General features: G+C 36.5%; 1 protein-coding gene across 9 annotated transcripts in view; it reads right to left on the reverse strand.

The window, feature by feature from the left end:
• LOC127061766 (GATA zinc finger domain-containing protein 14-like) overlaps positions 1 to 26,990 on the reverse strand; it is a 148,947-nt gene that overhangs the window by 79,749 nt on the left and 42,208 nt on the right. For 8 of the 9 annotated variants that reach the window (XM_050989150.1, XM_050989114.1, XM_050989104.1 and 5 more), the window contains one exon: positions 22,619 to 22,694. In XM_050989150.1, coding sequence (XP_050845107.1) covers positions 22,619 to 22,694 — 76 coding nt within the window. Of the gene's footprint in view, positions 1 to 22,618; positions 22,695 to 26,990 lie in introns of those variants that run through there. The other variant, XM_050989157.1, reaches the window with a different exon arrangement.

Below are 26,990 nucleotides of genomic sequence, written 5' to 3' on the forward strand. Positions count from 1 at the left end.
AAGTAAGCAACGAGTCTGTTTAGACATTCGCTGAGAAGAATACTTATTCGCAAAGGGATGAAACCTGTCAAAAAAAGAAAAAAAGAAAAAAGAATAAAAAAAAATAGGAAAAAGAGAAAAAAAAATAGGAAAAGAAAAAGGTTAAATGGAGAGAGTCGAGAGTGTCAGCTTGCTGATGACAAAGGGAAAAAGCGAAGGAAGTTCACTCGGGAACTCTACGTAGTCCATAAGTCATCCCTCTTGTGAGATACATGATAGATGTATCAGCATCAAATATAAATAGAATGTCTAATGTAATATGGGGTGAAAAAATATAGGTGTATCTTCGAATTATAAAGAATAGAAATTTGTAATATTTAATGTAATACGATGACGACATTTATATATAGAATGTTATTTAACAAAATGGATGCTTAAATAGAAAAAAAAAATTATAATTTATTTATCGTTGTCTCGAATAAATGAAAAAAAAGAAGAAGAAAGATAATAATCTTATTTTTACGATTCAACCGGAAGTGAAAGTTTAAATTATTCATAAGCGACGATATTCGCAATTCAGTAATTATGGAAGTGTGATGCAAGTGCATTAATGGCCCCATAAAAGCATCTATTTCTTTAAGCAACTTTCATGAGAATCGTTGCGATATGAATTTATATTGATATACATTTCCACAGAAGATGGTGGAAGCTGATTAGCATTTAACAATATTTTTTGAATCGATTGAAATTCAAACGATTAAATATCTTGTTAATATGGAAAATTTACTTACAACATTTTCGTAATAAACGGCTCTAGTATCAATTTACAATTGGATTCTTTCACACGCGAATGAACATTAATAAACATATATTTCAATTAGCAAGAAAACATTAATTTATGGAACTGTATAATTAACAAAAAAGGAACGAGAAAATTGTATAATCCACTCGTTTATACGCGCTACACGAGAATATAAATTATTTCACGTTTCAACGATCTTCAGCAAATTTGGTAATATTTGTTTGAAAAGTTATACAAAGAATAGAATTAAATCGATACTGTAAATACGATTTTAATATAAATTCGTATAATATTAAATGTAATATTTATATATGTCTATAAATACGCCTTCCTCATCCTTGAAAAAGAAAAAAGGTAAGCAAAACAAGAAATGGTCGTATAAATTATAAAATTCATTGATATAACCGATAAATTATTTAACATAATTTATCGAATATTGATAAACCCTTGACTTTTTTCCCTGTCGCCCATTCCTTCCCTATCCCGTCCAAACAAATAATAAACAAAAAAAAAAAAAAAAAAATAAAAATAAAAATAAAAAAAAAATAAAAAAGCAAACCATATAAATTACTACATGATTTATCAATACGATTGATAAATTATTTAATATTATTTATGAAATATCGATTGAATATCGATAGTCTTGTGTTATATCGTATTCCATTAATAAAATCTAGACTTAAATATATCCAAATATTTCGTACGAAGGAATGATGAAAAAATTGTTGAAATATCGATGTAAAATTCGGAAAGAAGGAAAAGTAGAAAGAAAAGAGGGAGAGAAAAAGAGAGAAAGAGAAAGAGAAAGAGAATATTACGTAGAAAAGGAAGGGATTGGAGTTTAGCACAAAGTGTGGTTTTAATATACGATATCGTAGGGTGGTAAGACAAGAGCGTGGATGTTAGGTAGGGTAACCACGACGACGACGACGACGACGACGACGACAATGATGACGACGACGACAACGACAACGACGACGACGACAAGGATGACGAAAAGTAGGATGAGGAAAGACGACGGCTTGTGAGAGCGAACACCGGATGCCGGCACGTCGGGAAATGCCATCCCGGAACGTGGACGTAGGCAGTGAAAAGAAGGGTGGGGTTAAGGGTGGAAGAGGGTTGCCGTTAGAGAAAGCGACCCCTAAATTCCACTTTCCCTCTTTCTCTCTCTCTCTCTCTTTCTCCGCTTACTCTCTTTGTAAACTCCGTTCGAGGTCTAACGCAACAATGTATTCTCAGTGAACGCCAATCAAGGACCAAGCTTTAGATTATATGCAATAACGGATGACATTCTTTGTTCATGTATCTTCTCTTTTTTGGTTCTTTTTCTTTTTTTTTTAAATAACTACTCGAGAAAAGTGTTGGATGCGAACGAATGTAAATCGATCGAAATCGATTTATGACAAGTTTTATTCTCTTTATATATACGCTTTATTCAAAAGGGATAGATATTTTAATTTCGTATAGAGATTGATTGAGATTGGTTGGTTTTTAGTATTTATATCAATTTTATGACGAGAGTACGCTTTATACTATTCTTATTCTTATTATTATTATCTATTAATTTTTAAGACTATCCTTTTCCACTTTATATTTTTTTCATATTTATATAATATATAATATATATATATATATTTTGTTTCGTTTTTATAATGTAATAACAATACCAAACGTTTTGAGTTAAGCCAAGGAAAAAGAATGGAAATATATATTTCAAAATGATCGATACGTTCAATATCGTTTTATATAATATGTAAATGGATTTCAGAAGAAGGATGCTAGCCAAAGATTTAAACGGGGCTATCGCGCGTCAACTAAAATGGATGTCGACGTGTTGGAAGAGAAAGAAACAGATAAACAGATAAACAGATAGATAGAGAGATAGATAGATGCGGGATTTAATTGACATCCTTAATTTCTATCGCTTATTGCCCATGGGTAAAACATTGTCCTACCCTTACCTTTACCCTTTTGTCGCGTAGCGATTGTCGCCAGCGATTACGGTTTCAGGGGTTGTTTGCATTTAGGAAGCCATCAACGCTTAATCGCATTCCTTCTCGCCTCGGGAGATTGCAACGTTAGGTCGAACCAGAGTCCTTTCGCGCCCTTCGTATTATTCGATGCGTTTACATCGTCCAAACTAAATGGAATAGCCTGTGTTAGGATAAGGAAGGAAGGAAGCAAGGAAACAAGGAAGGAAGCAAGGAAGGAAGGAAGGAAGGAAGGGAGAAAATAAAAGAATGAGAAGTGGAATGAGGTAGAGAAGAGTTCGCGTGGAGAATGAAAATGAGCCGAGCAAGCTTCGCGTTTAGATTCGAAAAACGATATCGCCGATTCTATCGGACGTTTAGAGTTAATTTTTCGAATATTTTATTTTCACGAATATTGTAGTAATCGACACTCGAAAATAATTTAATAGTTAAGCAGTTTAATTTATATCGAAACATACTGACACGACTGATGTAGGAATTTTTAAATTTTGAATTAAAACATTATCGCGAATTTTTGCTGAGACGGAAGAATTATATCGACATCCGTGTGTACGTGTGTGTGTGTGTAAAGAAGAAAAGAAAAAAATACTTAATTGAACATCTATCGATAGAATTTATATAACATATGAATAAAAAGAAAATTATTAAGATCGAGATTTGTCGAATATTTTTTTGACCTTGACTAATTGTCTCGAGAAATAAAACGATTTCGATAAAAGGAAAAAGATAAAGAAAAAAAGAAATAAATAAATAAAAAAGATTTGAAAAATGAGAATGAGAATGAGAGAGAGAGAGAGAGAAAGAGAAAGATAGAAGTAAAAGCTTGTAACGTTCATTAAGTATCCAAATGATAACGTTATCCCGACTACTGGCGAAAATCCAAGATGGTAAGGTTAAGTAGCAATACGAAAGAGGATTCGAAACGTTAAAATAAAATAGAGAGAACAGAGAAAAAGGTACCCTTTGGTACTTTCGTATCTCCGGACGAATTCATAGACGACTACGAATAGTCGAAGGAAAATAGGAAGGTACTACATTGGTTGACCCTTCCCTTCGGATTATCGAGTTACCACACGAGAGATACGATCCCTAGTGAATCCCCTTATATCGAATCTCTCCATTTCCGTCTCTTACACGTCTCTCAACGTAGACAGAGAGAGAATGAAAAACAAAATAAGAAAAAAAAAAGATAAAAACAGAAAAATCCTTCCACACTCAGTTAGAATTCTCAAAAAAGCTTTATTTCTAGTCTCTCTACATCGATCGATTCTTTTCTCTCTCAACGCGTGAGAGGATGAAAGAAAAGAAACGAAAAAAAAAAGAAACCACGATGCTTTCCACATTCAGAGTTCTTAAAAAATAAAAGATAAGGGGGAAAAAGAAGAAGAAAAAAACATAAAAAAAAATAAAAAAAACTTCGTCCTACGCTTGCTCTCAATCGATTCTCTTCGAGTTTTTCAACACCGAGTTAATTAAAAACTAGATATCAACCATCGACACTTTTCAAAACTCTTTTTCCTTAAAAACGAGCTAGGAAAAAAGGACGATAAAATAGAAGAAAAAAAACAAAGCTAGAGGCAAAGACTGAACAAGGGAAAAAAGAAAAAGCAGAAGAAGAAGAAGAAGAAGAAGAAGAAAAAGAAAAAAGAAAAGAAGATAAAATCGATGGGTACGTACATACAGACCGAACAAGGGAATAATCAGACAATGACTCTCGTCTCGCACGAACAATTTTACGATGCACTAACCATTCTCGTATACACGAAGCGAAGGGGATGGAGAATGAAATAAAAAAAAAATAAAAAAAAAAGAAAAAAGAAAGAAAGAAAAAGAAAAAAGAGAAAAGAAAAAATACAAAGAAAAAGAAGAAGAAGAAGGGGAAAAAAGAAAGAGAGAGACGAGAGACGAGAGAAATGAGAGAGAGAGAGAGAGAGAGAAAGGGAGAGTTACGAAAAACTTTGTGCACGTTAGAGAACGGAGTCCTCCTCCGCGAATAATTAAAGCCAATTAATATTCGTCGCCCGCTTTACTTTCCGTGCAGCGACCCGAAAGCTCTTTCTCTCTCTTCCTCTTTCTCTTTCTCTTTCTCTTTCTCTTGCTCTTTCTCTCTTTCCCTTCCTATATTTCTCCCTCTTTCTCCCGAGGGAATAAAACGGGTAGGTAGGTGGGATAGGTCGAGGCGAATGCGAACGTCTCGAAAAATCGAATCACCGTCACGAGACCCATCCTCGCGTATAATTATTCGAACCCTTTTGACAACGAACGAGAATCGTCCTTCCGAGCGAGATCTATTCTCGATTTATATTCGTGGAAATAGAAATTATGCGGTCCGTTAATAAAATAAACGACGAATAATAATGACAATGATGACGACGATGATGATAATAATAATAATAATAATAACAACAATAATAATTTTAATAACAATAATAACGTTTGAAAAGAAAACGAATGAACGAACATACACGTACATGCGAAGTATTTCAATCGAAAAAGAGGGGGAGAGAGAGAGAGAGAGAGAGAGAAAGATTGAAATCGTTCTATTAACTCTATCTCGTTCTCTCTTTTATCTATGTCTTCCTCGCCTGACGACGATAATGGCTACCCTTATATCACTATAATTTCTTTTACGACCCAACGTAAATCTCATTGGCAAACGTAAAGTCTACATTGCGTTAAAGTGTCGCTACGATGGTACCGAAAATTTCGTCGTAGATAGAATTACTTGAGAAAAGAATTCATTTCGTTTTCTAATTGTTTTCTTTTTTTTTTTTTTTGTCTAACGACGATGTTATATGACGTCGAAGGAGAAAGGAAAAAAAGAATTATCAAGTAAAAAAAAAAAAAAAACATCCTTTTTTTATAACGTGCACTTAGAACAAACATTAAAAATTCAAACTGATACGATCAAAAAAAAAAAAAAAAAAAAAGAAAGGAAAAAGAACGAAAAAAGGAATATAGAAAAAGATAAAAAGAATATATTAAATATCTACATATTACTATCAGTATATACGACTTAATGGAGTGTTAAATTGTACGATTTAAAAAACATAAAAAAAAAATGTCGGAAGTTTTTCATTTTTCATATCATGCGAGTGATTTATTGTGGAAAATAGAAAGATAAAAAAAACAAGAGAGAAAGAAAAAGAAACAGAAAAAGAAAAAAGTGAAAGGGCGATAAAATGGGTGGGGATGAGGGTGGACTAGAAGAGAAAGTGGGGTAGTGATTGGGGAGAAAACAAAAGGAGAACGTATTCGCGCGAAGATACTTTAAGCGAAACGATAAAGACGTATATCGTTGGTATATTGGAAGAGGGTGAATCTTACCAAAGAGCGTTAACAAAAAGTGTCATTTAACGACATCGCCATCGTGCGAAACGGAACAGAGGGTGACTTGCTTCAAATTGTGCCTCATTCTTTCCCCATTTCGAGTCACTTTGCACCCTTCGACCCTTCGTGTATCACGCTGTCGAGTGTCTAGCTTCGAAGATATACGATAGAATTGTACTTTTTCACCACTCCCCTATTTTTCGTTGTTCAAATACATATCCACGTTCATACATATATACATACGATATACATCCATACATATGCATATATATATATGTATGTATGTATGTATGTATATGTATATATAGATGTAGAGATACACATACACGTGAGCAAAAGCATGTCAATATACATATTTTCTTTCTTCTCTTTTCCTTTTTTTTTATCTCTTTTTCTCTTCGTACGTATACATATACATACGTACACGTGAAAAGAAAACATTCAAAAGGGAGAGTATAGGTGAAAGAAAGAAAGAAAGAATGAATGAATGAATGAATGAATGAATGAAACGAAAACGTAACCTTCATTATTTACTGCATTTGTTCGATTTAAACGATGAGTAAGTAGTCTAACGATTCCATTGTACAGAACACACAAATTACAAGATTTACATTAACATTACATAAATATCAGAATGACTGAGATGATTCCCACGAGGATCAGACTCGATTCATTTTTACATTTGAAATCGCTAGTCTCCATGTATTTTACTTTAGTATGTACATCAGTATGTTCATTTATATTAACATATATATATCTGTACGTTCATCTACGTATGTACTTTATATACATATGTAGTTACATAGATTTGCGTGTTCTATCTTTTCTCTCTCTCTCTCTCTCTCGTTTTTGCTGACCCTCGAGCATCATCCACGTCGTTGCTTTCAACCGCATCGAGTTTCCAAAAGTGCGGACACCGTGATATCTTCTCCGGTTTCGCGTGACCACTAGTAGAATTATACTTCCAGATGAGAAAACAACGCGAACGAGTATTATTTTCTATTTCTCCTCCCTTCCTCCCTTCCCATCCCTTTCCAACCATTCTTCCCACCGTACCTTCTATCTGCTCTCCCTCTGTCCCTCTCACCCTTTCTCCCACCCTCGCTACTAGCCTTTTTTTTCTTTCTTTCTATATCTTTTTCTCTCGTTTTATCTTTCTTTCTTTTTTGTTTCTTTTTTGTTTCTTTTTCTTTTTTCTTTTTTTTTTTTAATCTCTTTTAACAATCCACGTAACTGGATCGTTTATTAATAAAAATACCGAGAGCGCTAACAATGGAAACATTGTCGGCAATATTTTCCACGTTTCTTTTAATCTCTGCAAATGAATAAGAATGAACAATAACGACGCAAAACACGGTTAATAAACTGAATATCTCTTTTAGCGAGATTCTTCAAGATAATACTTGAAATGTTCGTGAATGTTCGCTATTGGGTATAACGGACTGAGAACTGGGTTAAGCAGCTTCGTGTTGTTGTTTATTAAAAAGAGAAAGAGAAAGAGAAAGAGAGAGAGAGAGAGAGGAAAGAGAAACGAAAAGAAAATGAAAAAGGAAAAAAAAGAGAAAAAGAAAGAGAAGAAGAAGAACGGAAGAGTATAAAGGAAGCCGGACAAACCACTGCAAACAATGAAAATGGATTCGGCAGGAGAGATTTGAGGAGAAGGAAGAATGAGATAAAATGAAGTCGAAGAAGAGAAGGAGAAAGGGATAAAAGGGCTGGCAGTCTCTCGTTGTAGGTTCCTTCCTTGTCCATCTCAAAGTCATTCCGGTCCTTTATTATTCCCACGAAACAGCATTCCCACAGGAAGCTTAACGTTCTCTTTCTCTCTCTTCTCTCTCTTTCTCTCTCTCTCACACACAAAACATTCGAGAAGGTAGAAAGACATGGTTGAAATCCCAGGAGAACGAAAATTCCACGACGAGAAGGTGGAAAGGTTAGACAAGGTCTCATTAAGGCTGAAGACAAAACAGTATGGATGAGTGAACGAGCGGACGGTGTCAATGCGAAAAGAGAGAAACGAGAAATAGAAAGCATAAGGAGGGTGGATGGTTAACGGAGTTGGTGTAGAGAAGAGTATAGAGTGAAGGGAAACAGGGCTGGGCTGTGCTGGGCTGGACTGGGCTGAACTGGGCTCAACAGGACAGAATAGGACAGAACAGGACAGGACAGGACAGGACAGGGGAGTTGAAACGAGGCCTGGTTGTGGATTCCTACGGAAGGGTGCCAGATCCGAAGAAGAAAAGGGAAAGGACGAAACGTAAACTTCATTTTGGATGACAATACCACCCTACCCGGGTGTATACGATTCAATTATTTTCACTCGGCCGGCAGTGACGAGCCATTGCAACCAACCCTCAACACGTTTCTCGAGCGTACCGGACGACCTTAATTTCGTTATCTCTTTCCTCAAATCTCTCTGCTCCCTTTTCTTCTTTTTTCTCTTTCTTTTATTTTTCTTTTATCTTTTTGTTTGTTTCTGTTTTCTTCTTTTTTTTCTTTTTTTTTTTTTTTTTTTGGAAACACCTCGACTCGTTCACGCTAAAAGAATTTTAACGTCTGTCGTGTTATCGTATAAAATATGTAAAATTGATTTAATCGATGCTAATTAATACTCGCTGATGATCTCTTTGTATTCAACGATAAATAGCTTTGACGGGTGCAAGAGAAAAAAGAAATGAAAGAAAGAATAGAATTTGTCAGCGTTCGAGGAAAAAATGCAAACGACGACATTTCCCTCAAATTCCTTCTCGTACGAGATTAATCTAATTCTATCGAACAACTATCAGAATCGAAGCTGTCAATTTTAAAAAGGTGGACAGAGCGAGTCGAAAAGATTTTGTAATTTTGCAAGAAAATTCGATCATCGACGGTCTAGTCGATCCGTTCGTTCGTTCGTTCATCTATTGAAAGTTTCAAGAGTGAATTTTGATGTAATCGAATATCTCAAATCGAAATAATCGGGAATAAGATTACTTAGGATTCACAGGATAAACAGATTTCGATATCGAAGAGAGCCAGGAATAAATTCGAGTAGATATCTCGGAGAGAAAGTTACAGCGGGATCGAATAGTCTGGTCGAAGGGTAACATGATTGATGAATCCTTCGGACAGGTTGACGTTCGGAATCGAAAGGTTATGATCGTCGTAGAACTTCGAAGATATTTCGAAGAAGCCAATGGAAAAGAAAGAGAAGCCGTCTTAATCGTTCGAAGACGTACGAAATTTTTCGGTAGATATGAAAGAAAATTAAAGGATAGAAGGAAGGGAAAGAAAAGGGGGATGACGAGGGAGAAAAAGGAGAAAGAGGGTAGCTTGTGAAAAAGAGGCCACGATTCGTCAGGAGAATAATGTTTCAGGATTATTTCGCTTCGAACACCAACGCGAGGTAAGTAAGTACTATTCTGATCCATTAATATCTCGCTCGAAGCTGCTAAATTGGATTAAACGGGAATCCATTTATAAAGGAATATTAAGAACGTCAAAATCGCGCGACTGGATGCTAAGATATGAGAGGGAGAAGGAGAGAAATAGGGGAGGGGGAAGTGAGAAAAAGATGGAGAGTAAAAAGACTAAGATCGCCATCTTTACGGCACTTATCTTCTTGACACCATTCGTAGGTACATCGTCGTTATTTGTAGACATTTTAGAACGAATCCACAAAAGTAGGTTTCTATGTTAAACCTCTAACGATCGACGAACATTGCCTTTATCTCTCTCTTTATTTATATATATATTTTTTTAGAATATATATCTCCTTTTTTCTTTTTTGCGCCCGATATACAAAATATCTCAGACAAGTAAAAATTGTCAAGAGAAAGCTTTAATTTTGTTGAATAGAGGAAAACGAAAAAAGGAAAAGAAAAAATAGAAAAAAAAAACGAGATATGTGTGTATATATATATATATATATATATATATATATATAGAAAGAGAGAGAGAGGAAGAAAGAAAGAAAGAAAACGTGGCGGATAGCGCGTGGAGAGTGGAGAGTTGGAAGATAGGACTGGAGAACGTTTGGACTCGACATTTTCATCGTAGTAAACTTTAATTCGTTATTTTCAACGTAAAAGATGCTCAAGCGACGTGGCTATGTGAGAGATAAAAAAGTTAAGGACGTTTCTTCCGGTTTTACTCTTGTCGTAATTTTAGCGGCAATGGGAAGAAGAGGAAAAAGAAAAAGAAAAAGAAAAAGAAAAAGAAAAAAGGAAAAGAAGAAGAAGAAAAAGAAAAAAAGAAAAGAACATAAAAAGACGGACAAGGCGAAGCGGAGTTCCGAAGCATTCGCGGAAACGAGCTCGTCCCACCACCCACCTCACCCCCTATCCGAGCGTTCCTTTTCCTAAACTTAATAAATATAAGAAGTGGAAAAAGCAAAGGGAAGTCGGACGTCGGTGGACAGGACGTAGGACAAAGAGAATGGTTTCGCTCCTTTCCTCTCGTTGCTCGACCGAGTGCGATTACGAGAAGAAGAAAAAGAAGAAGAAGAAGAAGAAAAAGAAGGAGAAGAAGAGGAAGAAGAAGAAATACAGAGGAAGAGAAAGAAGGAGAGAAGGAAAAAGGAAGAAAAAAAAAACGAACGGGCTAACGGGCGTTCGGGAGGTGGGAATGGGGGTGGTGGTAAAGGAAAAGGGGGAAGATGGAAAAGAAGCAAAGGAAAAAGGAGAAAAGAATCTCTACCGATGAAAGCATGTTTTTTTTCAGCTTTTGATAAACCGAGACGGCGAAATGGAGTGGAAAAAGACGAACGATTAGGAAGAGAAAAAGAGAGAGAGAGAGAGAGAGAGAGGGTATTAAATGTACGTTGGAAAGAGTGAAAAGGACGGAAGAGGAGGAAGAGGTAGCACCTTTTTTAGCCACTTCTTCGTGAAATGCAAAACGATCGAAGTAACTAGAGAAAGGGGAGAGAAGTTTAAGTGGGGCCGTCGGGGGTAGGAAAAAGGAGAAAAAAAGAAAAAGAAAAGACAAAAAAAAACAGATAAAGAAAGGCAAGCGCATTCAGTTTAGACTCGAAGAAATGATGATCAGGGTTCTTGAAAATTGGCTGGCTCTTTTAACCATTCTTTTGTGAAAGAAAAATAAAATGAAGAAAAAAAGAAGAAAAGAATAGGTAAGAAAAGAGAGTGAGAGAGAAAGGAAAACGTAAATGATGAGAGAGAGGAGGGTGAACGAATTTGAGCTGAGCAACGAGTGAGAATAATTGAATCCACCTTTCTCCAATGCATCTCGTAGAACCTTACAGGTTGGGTCCTCGTCGATCCTTTCATTATGAGAGACGAGTGTTCTGAATCGACTCTTTTTGTCCCCTTCCGTTACGGCTTCCTTTTCGGGTAATACCCCGAGCAAATACTCGAAGCTTGACAATGGACGACGACACCGTGTCTGTTCGAGATAAAAGAGAGTCGATTCTATCCCTCGTTTTCGACGATGTGTACATACTTTCGATCGCAACTTGCGCCTACGTCCTTCTACGACTTCCAAGAGACTTTAATATTTATTTATTTATTTATTTTTAATTCATTTTCTTTTACTTTATCCCTTTTTATTTTCTCTTCTCCTTTTTTTTTTTAATAAAATTCTAGTAATAAATTAATCGATCCGAAGGTGTTCGTAGATTCGATCGTTCGATGACGATTTAAGAAACGATATCGATCGAGATATTCTAAAGAAGAAGAAAGAGTAAAAGAAAAAGAAAAAAAAACAGGAAAAAGAAAACTAATCGATATAATCGTACACGCGTTTAATGCAAATAAACAAATTTACATTTGGACGTTGGCTAATTCTCTGACTTTGATCGTTGATACGAATGAAGCCAACGGTATTTCTCTCTTTGGAAAATCTAATGGATAAAAACAGATGCAAACAGATGATCGATAGGAACGATTGGGATCGATAGAATCGGAAGTTAAACAAGTATACTAACGGTAGGTAAACGAATCCATGTACATACGAGTAATAGTACGCATGCGTCGCAGATAGAATGAATCGTCGAACGATGTTGCTTGTTGTACGAGGGTGGAGCTGACAAATGGATCATCGGTGGATACGCGTACGATGGTCGAATGTGAAAGGGTTAATGGAGTCTCTGCGTACGAAACGATGAACAAGTGCTCTACTGGTAATATTAATGTGTAAGGGAGAGGGAGACACATATATGTATATACTAATACTATCAAATCACTATTACCTATGTAACATATAGAGAATATACCAACCATCGGTACTATTAACATAGCCAGCTCTTGGAATCCGTTTCAATCTCGGTTAATCGCGAATACCTTACATATTCGTATCCAGGCCGGTGGGCACTGGACACATACCGGGTGTACTAATGGAACATCTATCTATCTATCTATCTATCTATCTATCTATCTATATATATATATATATATATATATATATATATATATACATACACAAATGTATGTATACATGTACGTATGTATAGATGAATCAGCGCGTGCGTCCGCGCATAGATCGATCACTTCCGGCTAATCAAAGTGTATATCCCCAGCATCGGTAGGTAGGATGTACACCTCTATCCCTTCCACTTACTACTACTACTACTACTACTACTACTACTATTACTACTACTGCTGCTGCTGCTACTGCTGCTGCTGCTACTACTACTATTAGTACTACTATTACTAACTCCACGAACTCTCGAAACACTCTAATTAATCCCTTATGACCCATAGTACGGATCGTAATCATTCCAGGCGTCCGTTATAATTTACGCTTAGGTATCTGCTCGATGGACGACTTCGAATTAGCTCGAATGAATAAATTGTATTATTACACCAACTTCGTATAATCTACGATCATGCGATCGTTTAAATCAAATAAGGAAACGACGTTACCGACGTTAACGTTAATAACACTGTACGATTTTATAAATATAAATCATTTAGTTAGGATATGATATACTATCACGTGCTCGTTGTGAACGAACAAGAATGTAATACCGATAAATATTTAATGCATTTTTTTAAATGGACAGTTTTTATTATTCATTATTTTATCGATTAGTTTGAAAACCTTACACACACACATACACATCAATATATATATATATATATATATATTTCTATTAAGAATATAAGAGAAAGAGTAAGTAAATCAGAAAGTATATAGAAGATGGTTGGTAGCAAAAGCTTCTTCCGCAAATCCGCGCATTCGAAAGGCCGAAAAACCTGGGCACAAAGAGTCCGTACGTTGTAGTCGTTAGACTCGTACTCCGGACTGTCTGAAGCAGGTTTTAACTCGTAGCTAAAGGGATGCCCCTCTTTTCCTAGTAGCGTATAACGTCTCTCTGTATCTAATGTACGTACATACACGTACCAGAGTAAGCAACATTTTTAACGTACTTGCGACGCGACTCTAATGAGTTTTATCTCTCCATCTCGAGACAGAAGTCTGCCGAGCGAGAAAGAGAAAAGAGAGAAAGATGGAGAAAGATAAAAGAAAAGAAAAAGAAAGAAAGAAAGAAAGAAAGAAAGAAAGAAAGAAAGAGACAGATAGATGAGAAAGAAAAAAGAAAAGGAAAGAGAGAGAAATAGAGATAGAGATAGATAGATAGAACAGAAAGAATAGCAAAGAGAGAGAGACAGAGAGAGAGGGTATATTCAGAGAATACTCAGACGGTTGGCTAGGCGAGAAAGTATGGGGATATCCTATGTAACTACGAAGTGAACCTACAAACGAGATTTATCGCAAAGCAAAAGGGAAAAGAAGAATTGGAGAATGAGAAAAAGAACAAAAAAGGGAAGAGAAAAAATAAAAATAAAAAATGAAAATTCCATTGAGTCCAAGTTAGGATGACCAAAGAAGAAGAGAAATAGAAAGAGAGAGAGAGAGAGGGGGAGAGAAAAAGAGAGAGAAGCAAAAAAGAAAGAAAGAAAGAAAGAAAGAAATAAAGAAATAAAGAAAGAGAAAGGATAGACGGAGAAAGATGAGAGAGAAAAGAGAATGGCAGTCGACCGATCCTGTGGAATGTAATTTAAAAAGTTTTCTCGTTAGATCGTACTAAGTACGATCGCGACTCGAAACGTCGAAATCGAGTGTGAACGAGAAAGAAAATCGACCCTATCTTTCTCTCTCTCTCTCTCTCTCTCTCTCTCTCTCTCTCTCTCTCTCTCTCTCTCTTTCTGTCTTTCTCCCTCACCCACACATACACACACACAATCTCATCTTTTATCCTCCTTACAATGATACGCATCACAAGCAATTTTAATTACGTCGGAACTTTTTCAGCAGCCTAAATACGCGACTTTCCTTTCTCTTTTTTTTTTCTATTTTTTCTTTTTCTTTTTTCTTTCTTTCTTTTCCTGGCCTTCGCTGCCCTTGGCCCTCTTTACCGTTTGCTCATAACAATTTCAATTGAAGGTGATCGGTCCAGCAATCCTTCATACGCCCATCCCATTCCGTCCTCACTTCTCTTTCCTCTCTCTTCCCCCACCCTCCCTCTTCCTCATCCCCACCAATAAACCAACCACCCTTTATAGTACTTTTCAACCTCCCTTTCTTCCAATTCTTCGGTCCTTCGGGCAACTCTTTACTCATCGATTTCCACTCTCGACGATGAAAAATATCAACGGTTGAAGTATCACTCGAGCATCGAAATGCTACGAGTAGAGTATTTATTCGTCGAATACAAACGTACGGTAACATTTATATCCGACATGGTAGACGTCGTCGTACTCGTCATCTCATACGTTTCCCCCTTTTTTTTTGTTGTTGTTTTTGTTTTTTTTTCTCTCTTTTGTATTTCTTTTTGCTCGTAGAGAAAATCGTCGATCGTAAAATATACGTTGAAGTTTTTATAATTTCTATGGGAGCATGCATTGTCGTGTGCGTGTATGTGTATATAATATCAATGTATGTTCGTATACTCAGCATTCGTGCGCGTGTATGTGTATCTATAATTTCTGATAAAAACAGAAAATGTGAGAGCGGATTTAAATGAACGAAATACACAGGTGTGTGTGTGTGTGTGTGTAATAGTCGATTTTATGGAAAAACATTGGACGTAACATGTCATTGAATTAATTAATTCGTATATCGGTAAGCGAACGCATGTGATCTCTCTCTCTCTCTCTCTCTCTCTCTCTCTCTCTCTCTCTCTCTCTCTCACTCACTCACTCACTCACTCACTCACTTTATTTATCAAATCATAGGAATAATTTGCGAAGCACGTTCAAATTAGTAAAAAAAATGTGTTGAACGCGAAATAGTGAAGAAATCGAAAAAAGAGAAGAGAGAGAGAGAGAGAGAGAGAGAGAGAGAGAGAGAACGACAAAGATTGATAGAAATAAAAAGAGAGAGAGAGAGAGACAGCCTGGGGTCAAAAGGATGAAATCGTTTGGCCGAGTCGAAGCAATTACCTGTCGAAAACAAATTCTTGTTAAGAACGTCAAAGGGTCGAAAAATCCGAGCGTTGCTTTGGACAAGTACCGGTCAAAGTGCGAAACGCTTGCTCGTGTTCTGGACCAATGTGGATAAAAATAGAATGAGAGAAAGAGGGTGAGGGAGAGAGAAAGAGAAAGAGAGAGAGAGAGAGAGAGAAAGGTCGTGCCACAAATTACCAGTCTACATTTTTTAACCGTACGTACTCGCGACGTAGTCGAGTGGGTACCTACCGACAAAAAAGTGACGCGAAGCGCCGAGCTGTAAAATCCGTGTGTGTGTGTGTGTGTGTATGTGCATGTTCGTGCGTGTGCGTGTGCGTGAACATGTGCGTGTGTTGAAAAGAAAGGGAAGAAAAGGGGATTGTTTTCTTTTTTCTTTTTATTTTATTTTCTTTTCTTCTTTTTTTGTTCTCCTCCCACAGCAGAGAATGGGAGTAGAAACGTTTGGTGGTAACGTTTACGAGAGAGCCATACAACTGTGCGTGTCGCTGTCGTAGAAAAGAGAGAGGAAAAAACGAAAGAATGGCAAGGTAAAATACGGGAAAAGGAAAATATATATATATGTATATATAAAGAGAGAGAGAGAGAAAGAGAGAAGAGGTAACATTCTAGATTTCACATTTTAACAGACCACAGTAATTACACGTTCGGTGTTTTGTATAGTGTTAAACGGGCTGGCCAGTGTCTGTACCTGACACCAACCCATCCGCTTACACCCTAAACCGCAATGGGAATGAACGATTCTCGAAATTCCTGTTCTACGGGATTTTCCGATTCCATCGTCGAAAGAAAACAATTTTCTTGTCCCTTCGGAAAAATTAAAAAAAAAAAAAATAAAAAAGAATTTTGAATAAGTAAATAATAAAAAAGAAAATAGTAACGTTAATAATAGAGATAGTACGTTCGATGAACGATAAAAGATACATAAGATAAAATCTAACGAGATAAAAGAACAAATTCGTCGATCTTAATTTATCAAGATTTTTCTTCTCGAAATATGAAATTACATTCGAAATTTGTATTCTCAACTTTTCAACGTACAACTTTCTCTGTCTATCTCATCGAAAAGGAAGATCGTCGCGTCAGCTTGGATCGTGATACGCGGAACCATTTTAACGTCATTACTTCGATAAGAAAGTTTCCGGTGATATGGGGGATCGTCGAATTCATAGATATCAAGTTCCAACGGTGTTGTAAGTGGCTTCCTTAAGACGGAGAAATCGAATAGGGAATAGGAAAGGGAAGAACATTCTCTAGCTCTTTCTCTTCCTTCTAGAATAAGAAGAGTAAGAAGAAGAAGAAGAAGAAGAAGAAGAAGAAGAAGAAGAGAAAGAGGAATAGAAGGAGAAAGATAAGGAAGAGGAGAGAAGCAAGTGAGCTTTCCCAAAGTGGCTCCAAGACTCGTTATAAATTGTCGTTGACTGTTCCGATGCTAATGTTACGGAAAGACAACCAGAAGAGAAATAAAGACAGACAGACAGACAGACACAGATAGATAGATAGATAGATAGACAGACAGACAGACAGACATACAGACATACAGATAGCAAGAGATAGGAAGAGGACCAAAAGAGGAGTTCACCGATCAGCAAGTTCCAAGAGAATAGAAAGGGAGAAACGGGACGAATTAATTCCGTAAGGACGAAAACTCGGGAACAAAGACAGCAGGGAGGCAGGATTCAAAGGACGCAATTGGATTCGGGAGCTGGGATGGTAGAAAGGTAGTAGCAACGAGGCCCACAACCAGTTAAAGAGACATAGCCCATACCTCCTTGCGAATATACTTCGGGGGATGAACTCGTCAAGCGTTCCTTTCGCAAAAACGGCGCCACCCTCTTCGGTGCGCTCGCGTGTCCCCATCCCCATCCCCATCCCCATCCCCATCCCCATCCCCATCCCCATTCCCACCTGCACCCGAATCCTCGCGAGCACGCGCGCACAGCACGCAAAGGGAATTTGGGAATTACGATTAAGAGACTGGGAAACGAGGTTACCAACTCCAAAGTGTCTGACGTGCGCATTTGCATAATTTAACGAGGAACCGCTCTCTCCCTCTCCCTCTCTCTCTTTTTCTCTCTCTTTACTTCTTGAAAAGTGGAAGACAACATTATGACTCGACGTTACGCCAAAGTGACGTTCCTCACCTTAAGAGAGATCTTAATATTAAAAGAAGAAACTACTGGTCGGAAGGAGGATACGTAGGTACCATGGCTGTTAACGTTCGTTCGGGACTCTTCCATTAGACCGGCACTTTCCACCCTTCGCCCTTGGAACAAAGTTTCCCTAGAATATATCATACTAATAAATCATAATTCTCCGTCCTCGGTGAATATCCTCATGGAATTTCCCTTAAAATTTCCTCTATCTAACCTTCGTACCTCTTATTAAACCCCCCGTAGAAATCTGGAAAGATAATTACCGGTCAACAGGGAAAAGGTCAAAAGTGCAAATTCGATGATTAATTTAACCAATTCTCTTCCATCGCACATCATATCTCTCTCTCTTTCTCATACACACACTCCCCATCGCCTCGTCTCACATTTCCCGTGAGAATTTTAATTGGAAATACGTAAACCGTGAAGAATTAACTCGTTACAAACGTAAACTAACAAAAGGAAGAACCATGACCACGTAACTTTGATATTACATTCTCGAGGACTCAATAGCCTCATTGAATATACGACATTGACCACCATCACGGTTCTCTGATCAAGGCGACTCGCATATTTAATCCCGTCTGGCTATTTTTAAAATACGCTTTTCGCCACGCACGCTGAACGTTACACCTACGAATTTCTTTGAATATTTCTAACATCCTCCTCCTCCTCCTCCTCCTCCTCCTCCTACTACTACTACTACTACTACTACTACTATTACTACTACTAATACTACTACTACTAATACTACTACTACTACTACTATTACTGTTACTGCTACTACTACTACTATTACTGCTACCCCTTCTTCATACTTCTCTCTTGAATAATGCAAATTTTACGCATTTAACTTCGATAACGAAGTTGCACTTCCCCTTTTCCTTTGGAAAATAAATCCCGGAGGCGTTCAAGTTTTTGTGTTGTGCGAGAAAAGAGGATCGATTTAAAAGTCTTAAATCCTGCGATATATAAATTCCTATTTCCTCTTCTTTATATATATATATATATATATATATATATATATATATAAAGAAATTAATATATATATATAATTATAAAAATAATATATAAAAAGATATATATATATCTTTTTTTTTTGAAGTATCACACTCAAATAAATATCCATTTTTTTTAAAAAACATTTTATATTATCCGTCGAAATCAAACGTCGTTAAAAACAACTCGAATATGATAACTTGCTTTTGCGATCTTTACAAAATTAAATTCCATTAAAAGAAATGTCCAAGATTCTTCAAAGAAATCCAAAGAAAAGAAAAAAGAAATAACGACCTTCGTCTTCGTGAAAATTACAATAATTTCACAAAACTTGATAATTGATTCATAAAAGATTCGTACGATTGTAAAAAAAAAAAGAAAAGAAAAGAAAAGAAAAGAAAAGAAAACTAATCGAGATATTAACGTTCTTTCAGTTTTCACAAATATACAAATATTTTCTATTTCAAGTTGGTTCGCACGTTGTTCGGCTATGTCGGCCTTCAAAAACTTCCCTTTGCGATCCTTTTACGAAAGAAAGTTTGTATTCCGCGGACAGCATCGTGTTTTGCGAAAGTTTGAAAAAGAAGAAGAAGACGAAGAAAGGGGAAAAAGGAGGAGGAGGAGGAGGAAAAAGAGGAGGAGAAGGAAGAAGATGAGGAAGGTATAAGCAGACAGACAAATAAAATTGCGATAATTTCCTAGTCGGTGTTGGGCACGTTAAGACGGCCAACGATGTTCTCTCTTTCTCTCTCTTTCTCTCGCGCCTACGCACTTCTTGGAATTACGAAGTTTTTATCTCGAAGCTCGACCGCGATTAAATGCGAGAATGCTGAAAAACTCGGCGAAGAGTTTTCCCGAAGAGTACAAAGAGGGGGATGTAACTTTCTTAACGAGTTCCTCCTTTACCAGGGTTCTCTGTAGCTTCGACCACTGAAGACAAAAAAAGAAAAAAAAAGAAAAGAGAAAGAGAGAGAGAGAGAGAGAGGGTAAAAGAGCTAACTCGATTAGGAATTAATTTTTGACGTACTCGAATAGAAGGGAAAGTGCAAAACAAATAAAGGATTACCTCGATGAGTGCCTCTCGAAAGCTTTTATGAGAATAAGACAAAAGCATTGATGATGTGGTAGTAAGTAGATAATAGTGTGGGAGAGAAAAGAGAAAGACAGAGAGAAGAGAAGAGAGAGAGGGTCTTTTTTGTTCGAGACAGTCTACGTTTGCGAAGGACTTGCAAAGGTGTGCCGAGGCGCAAGATTTTGTGGAACGTTCGAGTGTCTACGTAGGATAAGCTATAATGAAGAACGAGAGAGACAGAGAGAAGGAAAGAGAGAGGGAGAGGGAGATAGAACAAACGAGAGAAAGATATAACAAAGCTACTTTACGAGTACCTAGATACATATATGTATACGTATGTATCATACTTATCTCACGTTTCGAATGTTTTACGACTAGTGAACAAAAGAAGAAGAAAATTTGTTTGTAAATTTGCTCGCAGGAAGAAGAAGAAGAAGAAGAAGAAGAAATAATAAAATAATAAAGATGAAAATCCAAACGAAAGAGAAAAAAATCGAGCGAAAAAAATACATGAGAAGCATAAGATACGATCGTCCATTTTTATGAATTTTATCCGATTAAATTAATTCCGTAAATATATATATCAAAACACGTAAGTAAGTAAGTAAGTAAGTAAGTAAGTAAGTAAGTAAGTAAGTACTTATTTATATAGATAGATAAACAAATAGATACTGAGCAACCAACATCGATATTATTTACTATAACACCAAATTCGAGGAAATTTCTTTGTTTCTGTTACCCTCGTTCGTTTCGTCTTCGTCTATCTCTCATTCACCCCCTATCTATCTATCTATCCATCTATCTCTTTCTACCTTTCTCACAAACTCATTCGTCTCCCTTCTTCCCAATCTCACCCTATCCCCCATCTCTTTCTCTCTCTCTGTCTCTCTGTCTCTCTCTCTCTCTCTCTCTCTCTCTCTCTCTCTCTCTCTCTCTCTCTCTCTCTCTCTCTCTCTCTACATATACCTCTTTTCTCTATACTGGATCGCAAACCCCATAAATATCGTTCTCTACCCTCGTATCCACCACCATAGAGCTACGAACATACACACAACACACACATACACATACAAACATCTCAACATACACGTACACACACACAAACGCGCGAACGAAGAAACACCATAGTGGAATCGTATCTCGCTTCCATGGACACGGAATACTACGTGCGCTTGCACCGTGACAAAGCCAGATTTAAGCTCCGCTTACGTCGGAGCTTTCCAGCTGGCTCGGATTCGCCGACTGCATTCTAGCACTCCCTTTCTCTTGCTCTCTCTCTCTCTGTCTCTCTCTCTCTCTCTCTCTCTTTCCGTTTCTATACATTCTCTACATTGTTTCTCCCATGATGTTTCGTAACTATGTACGATACCGTAACACCCTACCCAATCGTTATCGTACGTAATAAACCATAAATTTTGTAAGGGAAATTGTTTTATTTCAAAGAAAAGTGAAAAAAGAAAAACTCGTCGACGACGTTGATTCAAATGATTGATCAGGTCAGAATCTTTTTTTTCTTTTTCTTTTTCTTTTTCTTTTCCTCTCTGTAAACGCATTGAAGTTAAATTATAAGTTTGTTATTCAATTTATTCATTTTGTATTATTTGTCAAGATATTAAAGTTCTTCCCCGATTATATGCAAATATATTCAATACAATTTTTCAATCTTACCCGTGAAATCGTAATTCGTTTTGTATTAAAGATCGTTTCGCTTTCGATTATATTTTCGTTTCGTATAGAATCGAAAAATCACGACATGAATATTTCATAGAGAAATTTAATCAAATATCATATCATAGTTAATCATTATCATACGTTTATTCTATTTCTACGATCAATATTATTATCGTAGAATAATAAGATAAAATATTTTTAATCGATATAATTAAGACCGGAATCATAATTCGTGATCGTTTTATATCAAGTATTATATCACAAAAACTAGGATGAGAGAGAAAGAAAGAAAGAAAGAAAGAAAGAAAAAAAGAAAGAAGTAGAATGAGAGAGAGAAGGCGTTAGGTTGATACCTTCCAAGATAATACATTGTGAACGAAACAAAGATAACTCTAGAGGATAGAGAAAGGATAGCTTTCTCGATTGAATTGCTCGAGAGAAACCGACCAATAACGGTGGAAAGAGCATAAGAGTCACTTGAGAAGAGTCACTCCGATCACTCCGTATGTAGTATATATAGCTATATAACCGAAGTGAACTAGTATACGTTGAACTATCCATTCTTCTCAGTTATCTAGCTAACCTAGCTACCTAGGAAACTATACTACATATACGATCTATATGTATATATACATACGTACGTACATACATACATAAATACATACATACCTACGTACCTACGTACCTACGTACGTACGTACGTACATACATACATGCATGCATATATATATATATATATATATATATATATATATATATCAGACACGTTTGTTTATCCAATGAAAAAGGAAAATACGAGAGGGAAAGAGGTATCGATCGATTTTCTTCTTTCTCTCGAGACTGACTCGAGAAATAGGAAAGTAGTAGAAAATAAAAAACAACACGCGTATCCCCTCCCTCCCCCCTCTCTCGTGTGCAATTCTGACGAACCGGCAATTCGATCCTCGAAAGAGGACCCAAGAGACGACATAAAATTCCTCCCACTTCTTCCACTTATCTTCTTTTTCTTTTTCTCTTTTACCCATTATACTATACCGATCTCCTTATTGTCTTTTTAACTCGTCACCCATCAGCCCTCATTTGTCTTCTTCTTTTCCTTCCTCTTCTTCTTCTTCTTCTACTACTACTCCTACCCCTCCCACTCTCCTCCTCATCCTACTCACCCTTTACCTCTTTCTCTTTTCTGTATACTACGCTCGATTTAATTCTCTTACCGTGAAGTGCCTTCAGGTATGCCTTCCCAGCATTGATCAGCTGCCTTGCTCCTGGATTGAACTTGTCTAGGATGTTCTGAAATCAGAAAGGAAAAGACATTTTTTCAATTTCATGCTCCGACAATTTCTGACGTTCGTTCGAGGGTAAAGAAAGAAAGAAAAAAAGAAAGAAAGAAAGAAAAATGAATTTCGAAGAACGACCTAATTGAACCTACCCCCTGGTTTGTCTACGTGCTAGCAGAGAGGGAGGCTAGGAAAAAAGGCAGATTAAAACCTATATTTCAAATATATAACTATATAATTTGTTCTCGAAGAGATTCGTTTCAATATTACGATTCAATAATTAAGCTCTGGAATAAAATCTATTAAATATATCTATATGTATATATATACAGTCGTCGACATAACAATTAAATAAAATACCTAAATAAATGAATGCAAAAACATTGTATGAACATGAACGAACTAGTGTGTACGAAGGGATTAAAAAATGTGATTATCGGTGACACCATTCAAGAGACATCGTCGACTTAAGAAATCCACAGAACTTTGGAACGAAGCAAATGAGAAATTTAGAATGAGTAAATGAGTGACTGAGTGAGACAGATAGAGATAGAAAGAAAGAAAGAAAAAGAGAAAGAGAAAGAAAGAGAGAACGAATAGCAAGAACGAATAGAAAGAGAACGAGTGAATATCTCAAACAAGCAAGCAAGCAAGCAAGCAAGCAAGCAACTAAGCAAGCCTGCGAGCAAGCGAGCGAGTGAGCAAGCAAGCAAGCAACTAAGCAAGGAAGGAAGGAAGGAAGGAAGGAAGGAAGGAAGGAAGCAGGCAAGAGGCTTTCCAAGAGCCGGTAATTTCCCTCGGAAAATCGACGGTTTCACCGAGTTCCGAGTCGTAAACAGTCTGAAACTTAAACGCCTCGTCAAGTAAGCGGAAACAATGTTTAGAGGCGGAAGAGCCACGTCGGTTGTGGGCAGTAGGTAAGTCGAGCGGCCGGTTGCTCTTCTACGACTTCCTCCTACTCCTTCTTCTCGTTCGTGTTACAGTGAAATAAGAAGGAAGAGGAGGAGGAGGAAGAGGAAGAGGAGTAGAAGATCGTGAGTACTAAACCGAAAGACGACGATGTTGATGCCTAGAGAAACCGGTCGAGGAGTTCGGTCTTCGGTTAAATTCGAGCAAAGCCGAGACACCAAGGTGAAACAGCCTCAGGCACATTTCTCCTGCTTTGAGAATGCTAACTTCGTCCTTGTCTTTCTAATACTCGACAGTCCCTCACCCCTCACCTCTTTTCTCTCCGATCCAAGTTCCTCATCCCTTCTCGCCACCCTTAGCCGCACCCCATCAACCCACCCACTCAACCTCTCACCATTGCCGTTTTGTCTTAGCCGGCTGAATAACAAGACAACGTCGCCTGCGGAGCATCTTTAGTATTACGCGCGCTATCATATCTCTCTCTCTCTCTCACACACACACATACGTGTACGTATATATACACGCGCAAATCCACATTCGCTCTTTGTCTCTTGCTCTTTCTGTTCTCTTTGTGTACGCTCCAGCTCTCTTTGAAGAAGGCTTTTACACTTAGCAACGAGAACGAGACAATTTACACCCAAAAATACCAGCGTTGTGTCTAACACTGCTGTTACCAGTCCTTCTTCCAGTTCGATTCAGCAATAAGAAAGACGTGTCTACTACGTGTCTGTCAACGGTAAGGAAGGATACGCTGATTGTCAGAGACATTTATCATCGGCCGCCTGTGAATTTCCTTCGTCGTCGATCAAAGGACACCGTATGGGGAATTGCGAGTAGTCGCAGTGCGTAAATCATAACAGATTAATCGATGCCACTCAACAGCTGTCGATCGTACAACCTGTGCGATTAACAATTAATTTTAAACACTTCGACGTTCGATTTCTTTTTTTTAAACCATTATCGACAATTTTTACATTCGATTATTTTCGATAATCTCGGAAGAAGTTCCTTTCTTTTTCTTTTTTCACGATTTAACTTATAATCTTCCGACATTTTTCGAAGAGAAACGGGTGTTATTTATTATTATTATTTTTTTTTTTTTAATTACAAACAATGGAAATACGCGCAGTGTACAAATAACCAGAAACTCTGACATTTATGTTTTTTTAATAATTAATGACGAATTATTTTAATAGTTCGATCCAGCAGTTTTGAAGAGAGAAACATTACAAGTTGGAATAATAAACAATTACATATATATAATTATTATAATTAATAAATAGTATATATATACTTATATATTTGTAACTATTTATACATATATATATACATGTAACTAGAGGGTAAACCAAATTTAATTTAATGCCATAGATTCTGTCGTCGTCCATGGAATCGATTACAGCATACACAGCAAATCTGCTTCAGCGATCAGAGAGACGTAAATTGAAGTACACGTTACGCGGCACAGTGTGCATAATTACTTTAAAGCAACGAGCCTCACGAATTATCTTCTGAACAGCATACCATACGATATACACCTATGTATGTAATATATTTGACAAGCTTTAAATCAACCGAGCGAAAGAATGAAATTAATTCTCGAAGAGAACTATGACTTATCATTTATCACGTTACGTTCCTTTAATTCGATTTTAAAATATATATTATATTTATTTGATATTTAAGAATTAATAATAAACAAATATCGTTTTCTATAGATTTTTTTTTTAATAATTCCAAATTCTTCAGATTATTTTCACGCGATCGCATTTTAAAGGAAACAAAGTACTCGATCCTTCGAGATCGATGGAAAGAGTAAAACGAGTTAATGGATAACATTCGCAAACCGAGTTTAATTCAATCATTAGGAATGGATCGATACATCCCAACCGCATCGACAAAGTTCTACGATATAGGAACTACCAACTTAACCGACAATTGAATTTACCAAACGTGTATGAAAACGGTTCAACCGTGTAATAATAGAAACACCCCTAAGCACTCGAATGCAAAATAATTACTAAACTATGGAAAAGAAAGGAAAAGGAAAAAAAAACAGCAAGTAAAGAAAAGAAAGAAAAGAAAAAAAGAATAATCGATTCGCGTTCGAAATCCGATAGTTGAGTTCACGACTACATACACAAAAGCATCGTACGTGCTGATAGAAAAGGAATGACTGGCATTAAAAAAATGATAAAGAAAAATTATCTACGTCATTTACACCTAATTAAAGTTTTGCTTTAGAAAAATTGCCTGGCTGTTTCCTGAAAGTATCACAATCTGTGATACGCAGTTAATAGAAACGATAATCGAGAGAATGAAACGATCCAATTTTTCTCTTTCGTTATTTAAAAAAAAAAAAAAAATAAAAGAATAAAAAGAAAAAACTCACGAATTTTGTATAGCAACCTACTTATTGTATTAAATTGCTTAATATTTATTATATATAGTTATAATTAATAAATTATATATACTTATCGTACTTTTCAAAAGAAAGAGAAGGAACGCGTTAACGCTGAAATAGTTGAAACGTGGCAATATTTTAAACGATAGAAAAGAACGATAGATAAAAATTCTTTTTGAACGCCCGGTAGATCTGGAAATCACGTTTGATCCAAAAACGATTCTCACGTTCTTGGCGATAAAGGAGGAAGTACGTCGTAAGAAATTCTTCAGAACTTGAACCACGTTTCAAAGTAACGGTCTCCCTGCCTGTCTGTGCTCACTTCTCTTTCTCTCTCTCTCTCTCTCTCTCTCTCTCTGTGTGTGTTTCTCTCTCTGTCTCTCATTTTCTCTCTTTCTCTGATAAAGTTTGTCAATTTACTAAGGAGGTAAAGTCCAATGGGAAATACCAGTGCTTATCATCCTTACACGATAGCTATATACCCTATATACGTACATATGAGGATACAACGGCGAACAAGCTCAATTGAAATTGCTGAAATTTCATTTGATTTTGGCACTAAGAGAAGCCATCGTTCGCTTCGAGTTTGCTTCTACCGTTCATAGCTACAATTTGAGTCCTCCTAAACGTTGCAAGGTTCGATTCGGTAAACCCTGCCTCTTCGACCTACTCTGCAATTTCATCTTCCAAGTTTCTATATATATATATATATATATATATATATTTAATTCTAAAAATTTATAATAAACTTTTCATTATATGTAATATTTATCTACTTTGAGGAATAATAAAATATATGAATATAAAAGAAATATTAAAATATTAAAACTTTTTAATTACCCCGGTATATTTATACGTGATTAAATTTAATTATTATATTCCTATTGTGAAATATCTATTTTATATATTTATATATTACTGTATAAAAATGTGTTTGAAAACTAAAAAGTGTGTGATATTTAAGTATATTTATATTTTACACGCAGAAACACACAC

This window comes from Vespula vulgaris, chromosome 1 (assembly GCF_905475345.1).
Source record: "Vespula vulgaris chromosome 1, iyVesVulg1.1, whole genome shotgun sequence".
Taxonomy (NCBI): Eukaryota; Metazoa; Arthropoda; class Insecta; order Hymenoptera; family Vespidae; genus Vespula; species Vespula vulgaris.